This window comes from Dendropsophus ebraccatus, chromosome 1 (assembly GCF_027789765.1).
Source record: "Dendropsophus ebraccatus isolate aDenEbr1 chromosome 1, aDenEbr1.pat, whole genome shotgun sequence".
NCBI lineage: Eukaryota > Metazoa > Chordata > Amphibia > Anura > Hylidae > Dendropsophus > Dendropsophus ebraccatus.
Genome location: NC_091454.1, coordinates 225,019,987 through 225,042,304, shown reverse-complemented (window position 1 = coordinate 225,042,304; position 22,318 = coordinate 225,019,987). Strand labels below are relative to the sequence as shown.

The 22,318-nt window shown below is 44.3% G+C and overlaps 1 protein-coding gene across 1 annotated transcript; it reads right to left on the bottom strand.

Moving 5' to 3' along the window:
- Window positions 1-18,178: 18,178 nt before the first annotated feature.
- On the bottom strand, window positions 18,179-19,111 carry LOC138785302 (olfactory receptor 11L1-like). The gene has a single exon (XM_069961121.1). It carries the CDS (start codon window positions 19,109-19,111, stop codon window positions 18,179-18,181), a length of 933 nt encoding a protein of 310 aa, XP_069817222.1.
- Between the last annotated feature and the right edge of the window lie 3,207 nt (window positions 19,112-22,318).

Below are 22,318 nucleotides of genomic sequence, written 5' to 3'. Positions count from 1 at the left end.
CCGATCAGCCAATCAGCTGAGCGCACATATAATTCTAAATGTTTCTTCTAATAATGCTATTGTGATAACATAATTAGAAGAAACATTTGATGTTTTCATTAAAGTAAAGTGATGATTAGTACAGAATGCTCTATTGCCGGCATATGAATTACCGGCTAATAGAGCTTTCTGTACTAATTAATATTTCATGAATAAAACACATTTTCGTTTAAATAAATACAGTTTCTTTGTTCAATAATTTAATTCTAACGAATCCATCATTGTGCAATTAAATATACTGTCAAAAAATAAATATATATATAAATATACATTTATTTATATATATATTTATTTTAACAGTATATTTAATTGCAAAATGATGGAATCGTTTACATTTAATTATTGAACAATAAAAGGGACTTTATTAGACAGAAAATGTGTTTTATTAATTCAATATATTAACCATGAGACGCATCGGCATTACTGCAGAGGATCGCAAACCCCCGGTAATAGCGATTCATGTAAACTGTTTCCCTGCTTTCCCAGATGCATCCAGAGGTGTTTCCATCACTTTCTTAACATTTTATTTGTTATTTTTAGTTGAACCAGATTTCCAAGTAAATGACCGTATGTTTTGAGCCGCATGTCTATTTTTTCCCACGGCCGGAGTTTCACCCGCACATTTACAGCCGCATAAAAAATACAGCCGCACAGTTACAGCGTGTGAATCCAGCCTTAAAGCGTAACTGTCATTTCAGGGTCATTTTTCTGAAAACAATAAATATCAACAGTACAAGCGATTTTAAGAAACTCTGTATTAGGTTTTATGTACTAAAAGAGTTTCCTTCTGTAGTGAAAAAGCAATCTCCCAGCCTCCCCCCTCACATTAAATGAAGCAGAATTTCTGTGTCCATTATGTGGCTATGGAGAGGGGAGGGGCTGTTAGGAGTGACTGAGCGCGGAGCAGTCCTGCATAGCACAACACCCTGCAATCTTCTCTCAGTAAGTTCATAGATAAGCACTGACCTTTCTGACCCCAGAATACAGCATTTTAGGTGCCCAGAGAGTCTACAAACAGCTGACCTTCATGTCACCTCTTCCTGCTCCCTCATCTCCCTCATCCCCTCCCCCCTTCATAGGCTTACAATGGAGAGAGCAGAGCCCGTCTTCACTGGCTTCTCTGTAATGAAGACGTGTTTGCCTGATAATGCACAGATAAGAAGTCAGGGGGGGAGGCTGGGAGATTGCTTCTTCAGTACAGAAGGAGGCTTTTTTGGCTGATGAAACCTATTACAGAGTTTCTTAAAATCGCTTATACTACTGATTTCTGCAATAAAAAAAAACATGACAGTTACGCTTTAAGATCCCATCAAGATTTGAACTTGGAATACTGGATTCTGATTCCAGTGTGCTAACCATCACACCATGGAACCCTTTTCATCATGTCCCTCCTTTCTCTTCTTCCTTCTGTATATCTGAATCCATTTACATATCCATTTATATTTTTCCATTTTGACCTTCCTTTCTCTTCTTTAGTTAGACATAATAATATAATAATAATAATAATAATTTTTTATTTATATAGCGCCAACAGATTCCGCAGCACTTTACAGTTCTGGAGGTACATACATAGACAAAAAATCGACATTACAGAGATACATATAATTATCCATACATGAGGAGTGAGGTCCCTGCTCGCATGCATGAGCTTACATACTATCAGGAGAGGGTGCAAGACAAAATGGCAGAGGGGCAAAGTGCATCATTGTTCTTATGGTCCGGCCATCTTTATAAATAAGGCAGTGCAGGTAAGGGGGGGTGGGTGAGCCTGTCACCAGCCAATGCCTGCATGCACAGGTCTAAGTGCTTAAATGCTTGGTGTGTGTGTGTGTGTGTGTGTGCGTGGTGGAGGTGTGTCTGTGTGTGTGTGTGTGTGTGTGGAGGGGGGGGTTGAGGGTTGAGTCAAAATTAGGGAACCTGGTAAGCCTGCTTGAACAGATGAGTTTTGAGGGCACGTTTGAAGCTTTGTGTATTGGTGGTGAGTCTGACAGTCTTGGGTAATGGATTCCATAGAACTGGTGCAGCTCGGGTGAAGTCCTGGAGACGGGAGTGAGAGGTGCGGATCAAGGTGGATGTTAGTCGTAAGTCATTAGAGGAGCGTAAGGCACGGGTAGGGTGGTAGACAGAGATGAGGGAGGAGATATAGGGAGGTGCAGCACTGTGGAGAGCCTTGTGGGTGAGCAGGAGGACTTTATATTGTATCCTGTGTTTAATAGGGAGCCAATGTAGTGACTGGCACAGCGGGGAGGCATCTGTATATGGACATGGGGATGAGCCTGGCCGCTGTATTGAGAATGGACTGGAGAGAGGAGAGTTTAGAGGACGGAAGGCCGATTAGTAAGGAATTGCAGTAGTCAAGACGGGAATGAATCAGAGCGACAATAAGAGTTTTAGCAGATTCGACAGGAAGGAAGGGACGGATTTTAGAGATGTTTTTTAGATGCAGATTACAGGAACGTGAAAGAGATTTAATGTGAGGAGTGAAGGAGAGATCCGAGTCACACATAACCCCAAGGCAGCGGGCTTGCTGTGTAGGGGCTATGGTCGCACCACAGACAGAGATGGAGATGTCAGGTGGAGGGTGTTTAGCAGAGGGAGGGAAGACAAGAAGCTCAGTCTTAGAAAGGTTTAGTTTTAGGAATAGGGAGGACATAGCGTTAGAGACGGCAGACAGACAGTTACTGGTGTTCTGTAGAAGTGCGGGGGTGATATCACGGGAGGAGGTATAGAGCTGGGTATCATCAGCATAGAGATGGTATATAGCTGGGTATCATCAGCATAGAGATGGTATATAGCAGGGTGATATCACGGGAGGAGGTATATAGCTGGGTATCATCAGCATAGAGATGGTATATAGCGGGGGTGATATCACGGGAGGAGGTATACAGCTGGGTATCATCAGCATAGAGATGGTATATAGCTGGGTATCATCAGCATAGAGATGGTATATAGCTGGGTATCATCAGCATAGAGATGGTATATAGCTGGGTATCATCAGCATAGAGATGGTATATAGCTGGGTATCATCAGCATAGAGATGGTATATAGCTGGGTATCATCAGCATAGAGATGGTATATAGCTGGGTATCACCAGCATAGAGATGGTACTGAAAACCAAACTTGCTGATGATTTGTCCGATGGGTAAAGTGTAAAGTGAGAAAAGGAGAGGGCCCAGGACTGATCCCTGAGGAACCCCAACTGTAAGGGGGAGAGAAGATGACGTGGAGCCAGAAAGTGATACACTAAAGGAGCGGTCGGAGAGATAGGAGGAGAACCAGGAAAGAGCAGAGTCCTTGAGGCCGATAGAGCGGAGCGTGGAGAGGAGGAGCTGGTGGTCTACAGTGTCAAAAGCTGCAGATAGGTCCAGGAGAATGAGAAGTGAATGGTCACCTTTAGATTTGGCGGAGAGGAGATCGTTAGAGACGTTAGTCAGGGCAGTTTCTGTAGAGTGGTGAGGACGGAAACCGGACTGAAGGGGGTCAAGGAGAGAGTTGTCAGAGAGGTAGCGGGTTAGGCGGGAATAGACCAGACGTTCCAACAGTTTGGAGATAAAAGGAAGATTAGAGACAGGTCGATAGACATCACTTCACGATGTTCCAATAATAGGGTAAGTTCACACTATGGAATCTGCGCGGATAGGTTCTGGCGGATTCCGTCACTCATACCTGCTCACGGCCCTGCACCTCTCTGCCGGCTCCATAGACACCATTCTATGGTCGGACTGATTCTGATGTCCCCCAAAAGAATAGACAGTCAGTTATTTCGGCTGAAGGCAGAATCGGGCCAGCCATAGAATGGTTTCTATGGCACGGGCGGAGAGGCGCGCCACCGTCAACGGGTACGAGCGACGGAATCAGTCCAAACTTATCTGCGTGGATTCCGTAGTGTGAACCTACCCTCAGACATTTATGTCAGATCCACAGTACTGAAGTTCAGAAAGCAGATGACCTCATTATGTTACTCACTTGGAGACAACTATGATGGACACAGCATTGTGCATGTGACTCTGGGCTGATAAATATGGGAACAAGAAATCTTCATTCTCAATGAGTAAATCATTTTTTTTATTATTATTTCCTAATTTTTAGGGGCCGACCGCCATGTTGATGAGGGGAGAGAGTTCCTGGTAGATACATCACTCATTACAGGTAATATCAGTGGAAACAAGCAATTTGGCTGTGCTGGTGGTATAACTATTCAAAGCCCCGGAGCCCCTTTACTAGTCTGTCAGAAGAGATACTGTACTGTGGTCACCAGGGTCTGGGTAGTTTCCATTATCTGAGTCTACAAAGCGCCCCAGTCACTCCAGGAACATCAAATAGTTATCAGTCCTTGCAGCAGGGTTGAATAATTTACAGCATGAAGAGCTTAAAGTGCAGGGAAGCTGTCGAGTTGGTGATCCTCCCGGAGGTTCCTCAAGACGTAAGTATAAGTCTATCTTATACTGATGTCCTGAGGGACCTCCGGGAGGATCGGCGACTGGACAGCTTCCCTGCACAGCCGCCATGTATATATATGAATATGCATAGTGGGCGGGGCAGGAAGGGGTGGGCGGGGGGGGGGGTGGCGATGCTCTCCGGCCCAGAGCAACACACTAAATGCTCTTATGCTAGTAATTTGCATAAGAACATTTAGCGATTTTAGAAACAATGCAGGGGAGGAGAGGGGTGAAAGTAACTGCTATATACTACTGAGGGACACAGCTACTGCGGGATATTGGCAGGTTTTCTGGGAAGAACCTGCTGATAGTTCCACTTTAAGGGGTTACTCAGGTAATTTTTTTCTTTCAACTGGTTTCAGAAAGTGATATAGATTTATAAATTACTTCTATTAAAAAAAATCTATAGTCTTCCAGTACTTATCAGCTGCTGTTTGTCCTGCAGGAAGTAGTGTATTCTTTCCAATCTTACACAGTGCTCTCTGCTGCCACCTCTGTCCATGTCAAGACCTGTCCAGAGCAGCAGCAAATCCCCATAGAAAACCTCTGCTGCTCTGGACAGTTCCTGACATGGACAGAGGTGGCAGCAGAGAGCACTGTGTCAGACTGAAAAGAATACACTGCTTCCTGCAGGACATGTGTACTGGAAAACTGGAGATTTTTAAATAGAGGAACTCCCTTTTGAGAAAGAGGACTCAATCCACAAGTAAAGGGATGTAAATGAATGGAGTAGTAAATAGGCATTGTTAAAAATAGAAAAAAATGACCCATGGACCACTGCTGAGTCCCCGACTGATCAGAAGATTGAGCCAGGATATTTGCTCGGTAGCAGACTTCACCCTGGACTCGTAGCGTCATCATTCCAGCTCTTCCATTATAAGTCTATGGAGCTATCTGGATAAAGATGATTGAAAGTCAAGACGTGGGTCCTCATGGGGTCCTCAGCAGTGAGACCCCCACCAATTAAATCTATTGTCAAGTCTCAGTACATGTCAAAAGTTTTTTTTTTTTTTTTTTAACTTTTAATTACTGAAATGCTGTATGTTCTGGGTATGTGAAGGAATCAGGAATACATCTGGGGTTACACCTGAGGCCTGAATTAATTTGGGGGACTGAATAGTTGTGTGATACTATTTTTGGTCTGGTCATGTTGAGGTAGCAAAATAATGGGAAATTGCTGCCAGAAGTGGCCCTTGGCTATAGGATTGCTCCTTGCATCCAGCTTATCAGTTGAAGCCTGAACTGGTCCAAAAGGCAGATAGAAATACATGGACATCTCCTGTTATTACTTTCTGCTGTGAAGATGAATGAAAAAGCCTGCCGGCAACATGAGAATTTTTGGACCAGTTTTTTCATCAGTTGAGGCACAAAAAATTGATCCTCTTGGAATAAATGTGGATCCTGTCTTAGGCTATGTTCACACTGCGTACGATTCCGTCCGCAGTTCTTACGCCGCCGTACATGTGCGGCTGAAACTACGGGCGTGGGAAAAATCAACATGCGGCCGGATGCGTACGAACCGCGAACATACGCCCGTAGTACAGTTATGCTTCCCAGTCTGTTTCGAAGCGATCTGAGGCTGGTCATTTACTTGGAAATCTTCGCCCAGCCCAATAAAACTCACAGAACCTTTTGGATCGAAAAATCAAGTTCAATTTGGCTGAAATAAGTACTCCGTACGGGACCGCATGGAAATCCATGGCCGTGAGTTACAACATTTCCGTCCTCAAACAATGGTCTTGTTCATTTTTCAACTACGTGCGTATATTCGCGGTTCACACTACGAGCGGAAATATACGTAGTGTGAACATAGCCTAAATGTACTTTACTGTTTGGTCTTTGGGTCTGACTTTATTTTGGGTATCAAAAGTAATTATGGCAGCTAGTCAAGAATTATTTAGGGTAGAGATGAGAAAACTTTTCAAAAATTTCAATTCTATAGGGTCGCTAATTTTTGGCATAAAATTTACAAACTCCTGAACCTTATCAAACCGCACTAAAATGGCTGAATAATTGCAGGTGTTTAGTTGTTTTGGTGCGGTTAAGCTGTTTACTCTACTTATCTGTTCCCGCTCCCCTGGTGTCCTCAGTCTCTGACCCCGGGAGTCCCTGCAGCCAAAATCCCGGCCTGGCTGAGGGAAAGTGCAGCAGTCAGTGATTGGCTGAGTAGGCTGTTACTTTTGAGACACGAGTCACAGCCCGCTCAGCCAATCACTGGTCTCAACATTATCCTGTCTCAGTCAGTAATTGGCTGAGCAGGCCGGAGGAGGCTAGAGACACCAGCGACAAAGAGGAGGACACTAGTGGCGTGTGCACAGGTGAGCATATCTTTTTTTTTTTTTGTCCTTTAACAAATTCAGGCCCCTTAAGGACACCACAGATTTTGCCATTAACCTCTTAAGGATGGAGCCCAAAATGGCCTTAAGGACTGGGATGATTTTCAATTTAGCGTTTTCTTTTTTTCCTCCTCGTCTTCTAAGACCCTAACTCTTTTATTTTTTTGCATTTCTCTGTGTTCTTGTGTATACTCATGTAGATGGTACATTTTGATCATTCTTAGTAAAAAAAAAATTCTGATATATATATGGAAAAAAAATGCATTTCCTACTCTTTTTTTTTTTTTTTTTTTAAGCCATTCACCACACTGGAACACAATTGTTATATTTTATTAGCTGATTACACACCCTAGGAGATTTAACTTTTATTGGGAAAGGAGCTATGTCATTTTTTATTTTTTATTTTTTGGATTTTCAACTTAAAAAAAAAATTACACTTAAAGTGACCCTGTCACCTCCTTTGTGCATTCTGACATCTCTGCACAGGTGTAAAGAGTAAATTTAGCGGTTTTCATACCTTATTTTATATCATACATCATGGTGCTTGTTCAAGTAAAAAGTAATCTTTTATCAACTGCAGATTGTGTTAAGTGGGCGGGGCCTCGCTGGATTAGTGTCACTTAGTTCCGCCCACAACGCACCCATTGGCCCCGTCCCCTCGCTGGGCATTAGAACAGGCTATCCAAAAGGTCTACCCCCCCCCTAGGTCGGGTCACCAATGGACATCAAGGGGGTGGGGCCAACGTTGGTGTTGTGGGCGGGGCTAAGTGGCTCTAATACCATGAGGCCTCGCCCACTTAACACAATCTGCAGTTGATAAAAGATCACTTTTTACTTAAACAAGCACCATGACGTATGATATAAAATAAGGTATGAAAACCGCTAAATTTACCCTTTACACCTGTGTAGAGATGTCAGAATGCACAAAGGGGTTGACAGTGTCACTTTAAGTCCCCCTAAGGGACTTTTACATGTGGTCATTAGATTGCATACACTGGTCAATGCCGTGTTACCTACAATGTTCACGTAGAGCCTGCCTGTGGCAGACTCTATTAGAAGAGTGCAGAGGTGACAGCACAGAGGTAAGTAAGAGCTGCCACATGTTTAAAGGGGTTGTCCAGCGTGGGGGCTATTTTTTCATATGGCCAGGGATGAGGTGGCTGAAAGAAAAGACGTCCACTCACGTCCCCGGTTCCAGCGGTGGGTCCTGCATCGCGTCGCTCCGGTGCCCGGTTCCCGGCCGCTTCCGGGTGTCTGACACGGGCCCGAGACCTGCTCAGCCACTCAGTGAAGGAGGCGGGATCCCGGACCTCTTTTCTTTCAGCCACCTCCTCCCTGGCCATATGAAAAAATAGCCCCCATGCTGGACAACCCCTTTAATGCCACAGCACTGAAGGGGGAACTGTTAACTAATTAACATCCATAAAAATAATAATCACTCATACAGTACCATGTAATAAAAGACAGACGAATCAAAACTGCTATTGGCAAAAAACATTGGCAACCCTGTGTATAGTTTCTACAAGGGGTTAAATACCTTCACAAATAAAAATCATAGTGATACAGACAAAATTTAACATTAGCGGCAGGGGGATATAACATTATCAGAAGGCAATAATACATACTGCAGTATACCTAAAGTGCTGGTTCACACAGAAGCCCAGTGTGATGCGCCCCAACGTACGTTTCGGCTAAACGCCTTTATCTTTTGGCATTTTACCAGTGGGTCAAGGGGTCCTTAAGGGGTTAAAACAAAGCTTGCATAATTTGCTATCTTGGTAAAAAAAAAAAATAATCCAGACTTCCTTGTAAAACCAGCTCAGCTCATCCCTAATTAAGACGGTTTTGGGGAACAAGGGGGCGCCAACTTTGATACCAGGGTCCAGGAGTTTGTGAGCAGTATGCATAGATGACCACCAGGGATGGGGTGTGGGTGTGCTAGCTGGGGTGAGATGTGGAACTTTGGACCCTTACAGAGTGATCAATCACGGATCTAACAATTTTACCCAAGTGGCCTAACATTTATCGACTGTCTGTTTAGAGGAAAAAACTTTTTGGTATAGATTTTGATTGCAGTTTTGTTCCATACAACGTATTAGCATAAGCGACCATTTGAAAGAAGTTACAGTAAAGTGTCAAGTTGCTTCTCGATAGTAAGACAGATTTTTTTTTTTTAATTCATTCAAAAGTGAATATATCTTTTATATTTTCTTTTTTCCATAGGGTTTAGTGTGCTTGAACGTGTGAGATTGAAATACTCTTTTTTTTGTTTGTTTGTTTCTAGGAAGCCAAAGCAACGCCTGGAATAATAGGATGAAAGAAATTGTAGTGACCCTGACGGGTCTGATTCCACCCATTGACGGCATTCCAGTTGGGAAAATCATCAGCAAACTTTTAGATTTATTTTGGCCAACTTCTCAACCAGATATCTGGAGTCTTATTAAAGACCAAGTGAAAGGATTGGTAGACCAAGAAATCCTCCAATATGAAATTGAGCAACGAAAAGCTGACATCGATGCTCTACAGGTAACCATGAGGGAGTACGTAGAAGCTCAGACCACTGAAAAGGGCGATTTACTGTCAACTTTGATGCAAGCATGTAATAACTTGTATGCCAAGCTAACAGAGTCCAAAAACGCGGTGCAGCTCATCCCCCTACTGGTCACTCACAGCACTCAGCACCTACTGATCCTAAAGGAGAGACTTGTACATGGAAAGGAGATGTACGATCTGGACAACTCTGTGGCTTGGAGGAATGATCTGGAGAAACAGATATCTACCTATAAGGTTGACATACAGAAAATTTATTCCGAATGGGTCACCTGGAGAAATTCAAAGATCACTATAGATGTAGGTACTCATGAACCATTCTCCATCATTCCGCCTTTTTTTACATATCAACCATATGGGACAGTTACTGATCAACTGACTGGAAATACAGTTGAGTATAGATATTCCAGTCCTGCGGGTGAAAAGGATAATAATTTTTTTAAAGCTATATGTGAAGTTGTACAGAAGAACTTGTTTACTGCTCAGAATGCGGCAATACTGCAAGTCCTATTGACAACCTTTTACCTGGATAATTATATCCCCGGGAATGAAGACAATCCATCCGTGATACCATCATCCATGTCTACAATCAGCTTTGGCCCCTATTCCCCGAATACTGAAGGAGGGGGAGAAACAACCCATACTGTATACCCAACAAGTGATGATAATACATCAGGTGGGGATGTGACCAGCATTGATGTGAGAGAATATAATCAAATCGATGGCCTCCAGGTATTCTACACCACAGGCCCCGGTACATTTTATGGAAATGAGAACGGCGGAGTGCTCCATGAAATTCCACTAAATAACAGACGTGTACAATCCATAAACCTCTGTCAAAATGGTAATATTTTTATTAACTTGACCATTGTTTTCTCAGATGGAGACTCTACTGGTTCATTGGGAAACCGCGGGAATTGGTTAGAGAGCTGTGTAAACACTGGGGGCATAGACACCTATGGCCTGTACAATATCCAGGTAAGTCTAGCAGGCCCTCAGCCAGGAATCTTCCAGATCACTCTAGATTACAAAGCCTACCCAGTCAAGCCTTCCCAACTTGCCAACGGGCAACAGCTCTTTGTATCAGCGAAAGATGCGGAAGAAACTCAATGTCGCGACTTCTTCTAAAAGTAAAAAGAAAACAGGAAATGATGGCGTAAAAAAATGTAATAATAACATTGCATTGAGAAAAGAATATTCCAATCACAAAAATACATTTTCTTCAATACATTAAACTTCATTTGTTGCATCATGTAAAAGTTGTCGCCTTCGTTTTATTTTCTATTTCTAAATTTTACTCAAACACTAAAGTCGTGGTTTGAGGAGGTCATGTGAGATAAGAAACGCCCTGCTTGTATATATATATATATATATATATATATATATATATATATATATATATATATATATATGAAAACACTGTGCCATCGACATCTACCTTCCTATGTGGTATAAACAGTGATGTAGCCATTGTCACCATGATCGGGTTGACGCATTAAAAGGAAAATAACCTTTTAACATGTAGTTTCTACTTCTCACCACCAGATGGCGCATGGAACAATTGTACACTACATATACTATACTGATACATACTGTAGAAGCTACTGCTGTTATTCATCGCAGAGGGGTCTGACTCTACCGCTCCCTGTAACAGTTTATATTTCATTTAAACAGCAAATATTCTTTCTAATCATGTGATTTTTCGTTAACAATGGCAAAACTGAAATGAAAAAATGCTGTTTTAAGTAAATATATTGTTAAATCATTTCCAGCTGCAGGACATTTATTAACAATATATTTACTTACTATTTACTATTGTAAAAAAAAATTGCATGATTAGAGAAAAAATTTGCTGTTTTAATGAAATATAAACTATTACAAGAACGATCAATCTTCAGTCCAGAGTCCAGGTTTGGTTTAAGAATCAATGTCAATACTCCCTCTAGGTGCAGTATCTGTATATACAGTATAGGATGCTCTTTGTGTAGGACACTGTACTGCAGATGAATGTACTGTATATGCTGCTTAATACATGAGAGGACTCTTATCTCTCTATGTAAAAAATTATAAGGGAGTACAAAGTGCTGTACAAAGTATGGAAAGTACTTCTATGAGTGATCACTCTGCAGAGTATTTTATACAAATGTATACATTGAACCTAATCAGCAATGTATATTGTTATAGTTCTGAATTTAGACGTCTTTCAGGAACTGCAACCACTTTCAGATCTCAGATACTACCCTACTTTGCAACATCCTAGGAGTACTTTCCATAGTTTGTACAGCGCTATCTACTGTACTCACTTCTTATTTATCCTTGGTTTAAGAACTGTCGGGCAAAGTGCAGAGCAGCAGCGGTATCGCAGCCAAGAAGAGTCCCGATAATAACTGTAAATGAGCACCGATCTGCTATATCGTCGCTCGTTTACTGAGCCTATTACACGGCCCGATTATCATTTAACATGGGCTGCAGGGACATCATTACTGATGTCCTTGCAGCCCTTTCTGACAGCCAATTACTGGTTGCAGCAGCCTGTCAGCTCAGACAGGCCGCTCTGAAGCTGGAGCGTGTGGGACCCAGGGAGAAGGCCACAATAGGAGCCCTGCAGCCTGGACAGGTAATGTATATCGTCAGCCGCCGGTCGTGCACCACTATTACACATATCGATCTGTGGTCGGCGCCCGACAATTATGGGTTCAAACCTATATCAACGATCAGCCAATGATCATTGTCATCAGCTGATCGTTGTATTTATTACACGGAGCGATAATCAGCCAAATCGGGCCAATTCGACCGATTATCGTTCCGTGTGATAGTACCCTAAGAAGAAGTGCAGCACAGCCCGGTACGGCTCCAGCTCTTAGAGTAGCGGCCAGTTCAAACCTCCTGCGGTCTGAATCACCCTTAGTAGGGGCATGACCCCCAACGCAGCCCCCGACCCCTGGAAGCTGCAGGCAATGGCTCCTCTGCCGCTGCCTCTTACCTGACCACCTATAGCCAGGCTGCAGGCTGCATGCAGAGCTATCCTGCTCCATCCTCCTCTTACTTGCAGTTTCTATCTGGCCCCCATGCATTCCACCACCCTTACCAGCTCAGCCCCATGACTCCTTCATCTACTGCATGTCCACCCATCCCCACCACCCACCACCACCTGAGCCAGACTTCCAGCCACACGAACTCAAGAACAGTGAGCAGCCACCGGTCCCCTCTTCTTCCTGGGTCTCCCGGCCACCAGCGACTCCTCCACAGACCCGGGCAGCTCCCTGCACCCTTCTCTAGGCTGTGGAGGAGTTGCTGACAATACTAAGCACCCTCCATGGGAGCTGTGGTGTGAGGGCTAGTGTAACAGGTACCTGTGGACAGACCTCACACTATTTTTGAAACAGCTTTGTTTTTCCAATGAATAAACCCTTCAACTTTTTGATGTGAAAAATTTTTCAACAAAAACAAAAGTCCCAGAAAAAGGAATTATTATATAACCTTTAACCCCTTAAGGACAGAGCCTGAAATGGCCTTAATGACAGAGACAAATTTTATGAATATGACCAGTGTCACTTTATTCATTAATAACTTCGGGATGCTTTTACCTAACCGGCTGATTCTGAAATAGTTTTCTCGTGACATATTGTACTTTACATTTCTGGTAAATTGGAGTCGATACTCATAACGAATCTTTATGAAAAAACCCCAAATAATGTGAAAAAATGAGAAAAAATGCATTTTTCCAACTTTGAAACTTTTTTGCTTATACAGAAAGTGGTTATACCACATAAATTATATATTAAATAGCATTAGCAACATGTCTAATTTATGTTGGCAGCATTTATTAAACGATCTTTCATTTTTTTAGACAATAGGAAGCTTAAAACATTAGCAGCAAATTTTCAAATTTTCAGTAAAATTTCAAAATCAGATATTTTTAGGGACCTGTTCAGGTTTAAAGTGTATTTGAGGGGCCTGTATGTTAGAAAGCCCCACGAAGCACCCCATTTCAGAAACTGCACCCCCCACACTCTGCAAAAGCATATCCAGAAAGTGTTTTAACCCTTTAGGGGAGTCACAGAAATAAAAGCCAAGTGTGTAAGAAATTTGAAAATTTTAATTTTCTGTGCAGAGATTTTATTGTAATCCAATATTTTTCATAATTATAAACCTATTACCAGAGAAATTCACCCCAATATTGATTGCCCCGTTTCTGCAGTTTATAGAAATACCCCATATGTGACCCTATTGCGCTATTTGACGCAACCACAAGCCTCAGATATAAGGGAGCGCCTAGTGAATTTCAACACCTCCGTTATATTTGGTCATTTCTGACTGTACCACTTCAGGTTGGCAGAGGCTCTGGGGTGCCAAAACCTAAAAAACACCCCTAAAGGGACACCATTTAGAAAACTACACCCCTCAAGGAATGTAACAAGGGGTGCGGTGAGCATCTGGACCCCACAGGTGCTTCACAGATTTTCCGAACAATATGGCGTGAAAAAAGAAAAAATTATTTTTTACACTAAAACGTTGTTCTAGCCTTCAATTTTTCATTTTCTTAAAGGGATAAGAGGAAAAAAAGACACAAAATGTGTAGCGCAGTTTCTCCCGAGTACGGAAATACCCCACATGTGGCGATAAAGTGCCAAGGGGGCGCAGGACGAGCCTCCAAAGGGAAGGAGCGCCAATTGGCTTTTGGAAGCTGAATTTCACTGGAAAGGATTTCAAGGACCATGTCGCATTTACAGAGCCCTCGTGCTGCCAAGACACTGGAAACCCCCCACAAGTGACCCCATTCTGGAAACTACACCCCTCAAGGAATCTAACAAGGGGTGCAGTGAGCATATGGACCCCACTGGTGACGGGCACAAATGTGGAACAATGTGACGTGAAAGGGAAAATTTTCATTTTTTCACTTTCATGGCACAAATGTGCCCATCATGAAGGGGTCCATATCCTCACTGCACCCCTTATTAGAATCCCTGAGGGGTGTAGTTTCCAGAATGGGGTCATTTGTGGGGGGTTTCCAGTGTTTTGGCAGCACGAGGGCTCTGAAAATGCGACATGGCGTTCATCATCCATTCTAGCCAAATCCAGACTCCAAAATCCAAATAGCGCTCCTTCCCTTCGAAGGCTTGCCCTGCACCCACATGGCGCTTTATGTCCACATGTGGGGTATTTACAGACTCGGGGGAAATTGCTCTACACATTGTGTGTTTTTTTTCTCTTTTAACCCCTTGTGAAAATGAAAAATTCAAGGCTAAACCAACATTATAGTGTAAAAAAAATTAATATTTTATTTTCACGCCACATTGTTCCACATTTGTGCCAGTCACCAGTGGGGTCCATATGCTCACTACACCCCTTGTTACATTCCCTGAGGGGTGTAGTTTCCATAATGGGGTCACTTGTGGGGGGTTTCACTGTTTTGGCAACACAGGGAGTTTTTAAATGCAACATGGCCCTCGAAATCCATTCTACTCAAATCCAGCCCCAAAAAGCTAAATGGCGCTCCTTCCCATTGGAGGCTTGTCTTGCGGCCGCATAGCGCCTTAGGTCAACATGTGGGGTATTTCCGTACTCGGGGGAAATTTCACTACATGTTTTGTTCTGTTTCTTCTCTTTTAACCCCTTGTGCAAATGAGAAATGTCAAGACTAGATCAACGATGTTGTGTAAAAATAAAATTTTTAACACTAAAACATTGGCCTAGCTGTGAATGTTTCATTTTCACAAGGGTTTAAAAGAGAAAAAACCCACAAAACGTGTAGAGCAGTTTGTCCCGAGTACAGAAATACCCCACATGTGCACATAAAGCGCCATGCGGCCGCAAGACGAGCCTCCAATGGGAAGGTGCACTATTTGGCTTTTGGAGGCTGGATTTGGCTGAAATGGATTTCAAGGGCCATGTTGCATTTACAGAGGCCCTATGCTACCAGGACAGTGGTAAACCGCCACAAGTGACCCCATTTTGGAAGCCGACGAGAGCCGAGCGAAACCGACAGGAGCCGAGCGGAGCCGAGCAGAGACGACGGAGAATCACGTGGACGCCGCGGGACCGCAGATATTCCGTCCAGACGCCGGGATCCGGTGAGTATGGTCCTCACACACCACACACACTTTCTCTGCACCTCTTGGCTAACTAGCTGAGGGGTGTAGAGAAAAGTAATAATATTTATTTTTACTTTGATCGCCGCTATTGGCCGGCCGGGCTTGGCCGGCCAATAGCGGCGATCTGGGGGGTGGCACCATGGCCCCCTCCAGTATACACAGTAATGGTGATTGGTGCTGTCTCGTACAGCACCAATCACCATTGAATTCCGGGGCCCCGGGTCACCGATGACCCGGGAACCGGAAAATTGCTGTAGTTGGCTGATTTGAATAAATCAGCCAATTACAGCGATCGTCTGCACAGGGGTGTAATCCACCCCCCGTGCTGACAAGCTACGATGGTCTGCTGTGTATTACAGCAGCCATCGTTACCGGATCGCCGTGTGTTTACACACAGCGATCCGGTAAACATCGGGCGTATGTGTACGCCCGTTTGCGTTAAGTACCAGGCTGCGGGGGCGTACACATACGCCCGATGTCGTTAAGGGGTTAAAGGGGTACTGGAAGAAAAAAATGCTTTTCTTTTAATCAACTGGTGTCAGAAAGTTATATAGATTTGTATTTTACTTCTATTTTAAAATCTCCAGTCTTCCAGTACTTATCAGCTGCTGTATGTCCTGCGGGAAGTGGTGCATTCTTTCCAGTCTGACACAGTGCTCTCTGCTGCCACCTTGTTTTGAATGTACCTCAAGAGCAGTGGCATAGCTACCAAGAAGGCAGGCCACGCAGCTGCTATGGGGCCTGTGCGGCAGAGGGAGAGGGTGGCCTGTCTCCGAGGTGCTCAGAGTTCCGTGTGCATCTCCGCTGTTGTCATAAACTCCATTCCATGCACAGGTAGATTCCTCTGTCCATGCGAAGAATGAACCGGTTCATTCTTCGGGTGGACGGTGGAATCTGTCTGACCATAGAATGGAGTCTATGGCACCAGCAAAGTTGCACACGACCGTGAGTAGGGGCAGTGGTGTAGCTACCATAGAGGCAGGGAAGGCGGTTGCTATGGGGCCCGTGGAGGGAGGGGGCCCAGGGAAGATAAGAGCCTCCTGTGTCCTTTTGCTTAACCCCTTATTTACTGCAGTGTGTAAGTGACCCAGTGTTCTCTAACATGCTGTAAAACAAAAAAAAAAGGGGTTAATACAGAAGATAATTAGCTCTCTGCCTGACTACTCTGATAACCTCTGACCTCTGTTCTCTGAGTTCTTACAGAGGTCAGGGGTTATCAGTGCAGGAGTAGCGAAGGAGAGAGCTAATTGTCTTCTGCATTAACCCTTTTTTGTGTTGCAGCATGTAAGAGAACACTGGGTCACTTACACACTGCAGTAAATAAAGGGTTAAGCAAAAGGTAGTCTGCTCCTGCACCTATGTATAGGATTCTGCCTCTACATGCCTAGTATGTAGATATATATATATTAGAGTGTAGGGGAGGGGGGGCCCATACAGTTTCTTGCTATGGGGCCCCATGAATCCTAGCTACGCCTCTGAGGGGCAGGATGCAAAATGCGCAGCGGGTGATCTGTCCATGCACCCCCAGTGACCTTGGTCTCTGGCCTCCAGTGTCCCTGCAGCCAATCATTGACCGAGGAACAGCGCCGCAACTTAGACACAAGAGTGACAGCCTGCTCAACCAATCGCTGGCCACAGCACTGTCCTGTCTCAGTCAGTGATTGGCTAAGTGGGCTGTCACTCCAGAGATGACAGTGACAGCCCACTCAGCCAATCAGTGATTGACTGAGACGGGCCTCGGCCAGTGATTGGCTGCCTTTTGTCTGGAGAGTGACAGCCCACTCAGCCAATCACTGGCCACTGCGTCGACCTGTCTGCATTAGTAATTGGCTGGGCAGGCTGGAGGCGGCTGAAGACATCAGAGGCACAGAGGAGGACACCAGGGGAATACAGACAATTGAGCAAATCTAGCAAAAAATTGGCTCAGTTAATGCAAATCCCTAATCCTGAGACATCTGTGGTTCCTCAATACCACAACCTCCTCTATAGTTACAAGACCCCCATCTGCTGGGTCCCCATTACGGTCCCTACCCCTTAAATACCATGCTCTACATACTATAGAACCTGAGGATGACTCGGGACTCACTCAGGAATACCAATGGAATAATGCAATAGACTGATGAGAGATACAATGAGCAGTTCACATAAACTGGAGAATTCCGAAAAACCTGGTCAAACATGGAGAATTCAATGGAATTTTATCATAAATATTATACATAGAAAATCTAAAAATTTTAAAAATTCTAACCAGATCAGAAAGTTTACTGTCACTAAATAAGGATAATATAATAGAAGTAGTAGTAGTAGTAATAATAGTAGTAGTAGTAGTAGTAGTAGTAGTAGTAGTATGGTTGGTAGTAGTAGTAGTAGTAGTAGTATGGTTAGTAGTAGTAGTAGTAGTAGTATGGTTGGTAGTAGTAGTAGTAGTAGTAGTAGTAGTAGTAGTAGTAGTAGTAGTAGTAGTAATAGTAGTAGTAGTGGTAGTAGTAGTAGTAATAGTAGTAGTAGTAGTAGTAGTATGGTTAGTAGTAGTAGTAGTAGTAGTAATAATAGTAGTAGTAGTAGTAGTAGTAGTAGTATGGTTGGTAGTAGTAGTAGTAGTAGTAGTAGTAGTAGTAATAATAGTAGTAATAATAGTAGTAGTAGTAGTAGTAGTAATAGTAGTATTTTACATCACCACGACTATTCAGTGTTCCTCATAGGAATCTCTCCCACACCATCACCTGTCCAGCAGGATACTTCTATGAATGGCTTCCTTTATGTCCTTATTTCTAAAGCTATATATGATGGGATTAATACAGGGAATGAGGACAGTATACAGAAGAGACAGGGCTTTGCTTGCCGCCAATGACTGTCCTCGTGTTGGGACCAGATATGTGCACAGGAGGGTCCCGTAATACATGGACACCATCGTCAGATGGGAGCTGCAGGTGGAGAAAGCCTTCTGTCTTCCAGTCTCTGATGGGATTCCCAAGATGGCGGCTATGATATAAGAATATGACACAATAACTAAAAGGAATTGTAGGAGAGCCATAGGGATGACCAGTATGGTGACTTCTACCTGCACAATAAAGGTGTCCGAGCAAGAAAGTTCAAGCAAAGGGGAAAGATCACAGAAGTAATGGTCAATGACATTGGGTCCGCAAAACTCTAAGTGACAGATCGCCAGCACATGATTTAGTATCACGGAAAAACTCAACACCCAGGAAAAGACTATGAACTTTATACAAAGCAAATAGTCCATGATATTGTTGTAACGCAAAGGGTTACAGATGGCTAGATATCTGTCGTAGGACATCCCAGTGAGAAGCAGGGACTCCAAGGCCAGCGAGGCACTGAAGAAGTAAAACTGAGCCAGGCAGCCTGCAAAGGTGACGGTGGCATCATGGTCCATGACCACATAGAGGGTGTTGGGTATTATAGTGGTGGCCATCAATGAGTCACATACGGAGAGCTGTGTCAGGAAGAAGTACATGGGCGACTGAAGACTTCGGCTGCGACTTACTAGGAGAATAATGATCACGTTTCCACTGATTGTAACATAGTAAATCAGGAAAAACAAGAGGAAGAGCCCAATGTTTAGCTGGCGGAGATTCCCGAATCCCAGAAGGTGGATCTCAGTGATCAGGGTCCAGTTCCTGACCAGCGTCATCTATCGATCTGTGGATTAATACTGTAGAAAATATTAGACAAAAGGGGTAAATCAACTCAAAATCAGCAGATTTATTTATTTATTTATTTATTATATGTTATTTATCTGTTTATTCATTCAATTTTATTTGTTATTAATTTATTCATTTATTTTATGTTTTATTCATTTATTTCTTTTTTATCTATTTCTGTTTATGTTTTCATGATATTTATTTGTTATTTATTTCATTTGTTCATTTATCTGTTATTTATTTTATTTATTCATTCATTTTATTTTTTTAGGCATTTCTGTTTATTCAGTTATTTCCTTTTATTTATTTATTTTTTCATATCCTTAACCCCTTAACGAGATCGGGCGTAAACTTACGCCCTCGCGCCCTGGTACTTGGCGCATCAGGGCGTAAATTTACGCCCGATGTTTCCCCGATCGCTGCGTGTTCGCAAACAGCGATCGGGGAAGATGGCCTGCTATAAATCATAGCAGGCCATCTTAGCTTCACAGCACGGGGGGTGGTTAACACCCCCCATGCTTACGATCACCGCTATAGGCTGATCAATTCAGATCAGCCAATAGCGGCGATCGGAACCTTTCCGGGTCATCGGTGACCCGATGACCCGGAAAAAAATGGCGGTCGGTGCTGTCCGAGGACGGCACCGACCGCCATTACTGTAAAAAGTAATGGTGGTCATCGTGCCACCGGCCCGATCGCCGTGAACGGCTGTCCGGTACTGGCCGGCCGTTCACGGCGATCGGGCCGGTGGCACGGCGATCAGAGTCCCACAAAATAGTAAATACCTGCCCTGGACCCCTCAGCTAGGTAGCCGAGGGGTCCAGAGCAGGTATTTGTACATTACTCACCTGTCCCGGGCTCCTGATCGGCGTCTTCCGGGTTCGCGGCGTCCTCGTGTTCTCGTTCAGGTCTTCGGCTTCCTCGGTGACGTCACGTTCGGCTTCTCTCGGCTATTTTCCGCTCCAGCGTCGGCTTTTTCCGTATTTTGCGCTCTGCTGCCCTCTAGCGGCTGATATGTGTAATACATTTATCAGCAGCTACAGGGATGTTCAGAATGTAGAAAAAGTTTTTTGGTTTTTTTTTTTAAATTTTTTTTTTTCTATTTTCCGCACCCTATCGCCGCTGAGTGTTGATCAGCATCGCACGAAAGTGCGCTGCTAATCAGCAACTCCTCCTTTTTGGCGTAGGGTGTTTTTTTTCTATATTCTACTGCCACGGTCTACTGACAATTGCCGCACATAAGTGCGGCATTTATCAGCAACTCCTTTGTTGGCGTAGGTTTTTTTTTATATACTTACTGTAAAAAAACACGTAAAAAACACTACATTACACCACACTACATTGAATAAAGTTTGACACTACACCACTACATACCCCATATACCAATCCCCGTATAAAGATGGCCCCCAGGGGGTTTTCGGCGTCAGAGGGATACGTTATTATTGCCTCCGACACCGAAACAGCCAGTGAGGATGAATGGGGGGATCCTTCTTTCCTCCATTCATCCTCATCATCCTCATCATCCAGTGACGTGTCTGGGGGGTAGCGTAGCGTACGCTGCCCCCCAGACACGTCTTTTCTGCCAGTACCGTCCCAATAAGAGATGACGGTATGGTGTGAAATTCTACAAACTCTGTGAGCGTACCTCAGGGTACACTTACAGATTTCGGGTACGTGCACACTGCGGAATGGCGAAGGATAACCCTTTGTGCATTCTGCAGCTGGCACCCGCCGGCATACTGATGCGGGCGCATGTCTCTACCCCTGTCATAGACTCCATTCTATGCACGGGCGGAATCCGTCGTCCATCCAAAGAATGAACACGTTGGACGGAGAGCGGAATCCGCCCGTGCATAGAATGGAGTCTATGACACGTGTGGAGACGTGCGCCTGCATCAGTCCGCCGGCGGGTGCCAACTGCGGAATGCACGAAGGGTTATCTGTCGCGATTCCGCAGTGTGCACGTACCCTTAGAGTGTATGTAGGAAGGGACACCCGAATCCAGCCCCCAGATGCCCCCTCCCCCCCCATCCTCTGAACAAGTGGGAAGATCATCCGGGAACTGATCTTCCCACTGCTGGATAAAGGTCACCACCACCTGTACGGGGATAACTTTTATACCAGCACCCCCTCTTCTGGTCTCTCGCTGCCCGAGCTACTGTAGCTTGCGGCACGATACGAAAATATCAGAAGTAGTAATAGAGCCCTAATATTTAGCAGCCATTGAGCGGACCCAGCGCTTCTGGATGTGAGGGACCCCGTATCGCACCAGGACAACATTTTCCAGGTGACGTCCCCCACACTGGAGAAAGGGAGACCCCAGAAGAAGTGTAGAGTGTGGCATAAAAGGGGGATCAGGAAGGGCACCATTTTCCAGTGTGACGCCTGTCCTGATCACCCCGGCCTCTGCATACTGGATCTCTCCAAGGCGCACCACGCATCATTGGGATTCTACATTATCTAAATTCTGTCCCTTATTCCTATTTCAGGGGTCACGTTGATCCAGGGATTATTCTGATCGCCATTATGGAGTCGGGAAGGAATTTTTCCCCTGTGATGAGGCTACTGTTGTCTGCCTCACGTGGGGTTTTTGCCTTCCTCTGGATCAACACAGGTTGAATTTGATGGACACCTGTCATTTTCAACCTTATAAACTAATAATTGGCCTAATACCCCCAAATAAATTAGAATTGTCCCTTTTCCCCAGCTAAGTAGGTATGGCCGCCATTCCCATTAGAGGATGCCATGATGCAATTACAAAGCCTCTGTGCGGCCAGGACAGTAGAAACCCCCCACAATTGACCCCATTCTGGAAACTACACCCGATAAGGAATCTAACAAGGGGGGCAGCGGGGATATGGCCCCCTGGTGACGGACACATTTGGGACGTGAAAATGAAAAAAATTGTATTTTTTATTTTCTCGGCACATGTTCTACGTAAGTGCCCGTCACCAGTGGGGTCCATATGCTCACTGCACCCCTTGTTGGATTCCTTATGGGGTGTCGTTTCCAGAATGGGGTCAATTTTCGGGGGTTTCTACTGACCTGGCAGCACAGGAGCTTTGTAATTGCGACATGGCCTCCATCCTCCATTCCAGCCTCTAAATGTGGCTCTGTCCCTTTGGTGGCTTGCCCTGTGCCCATATGGCACATGATGTCCACATGTGGGGTATTTTCGTACTCAGGGGAAACTAAAT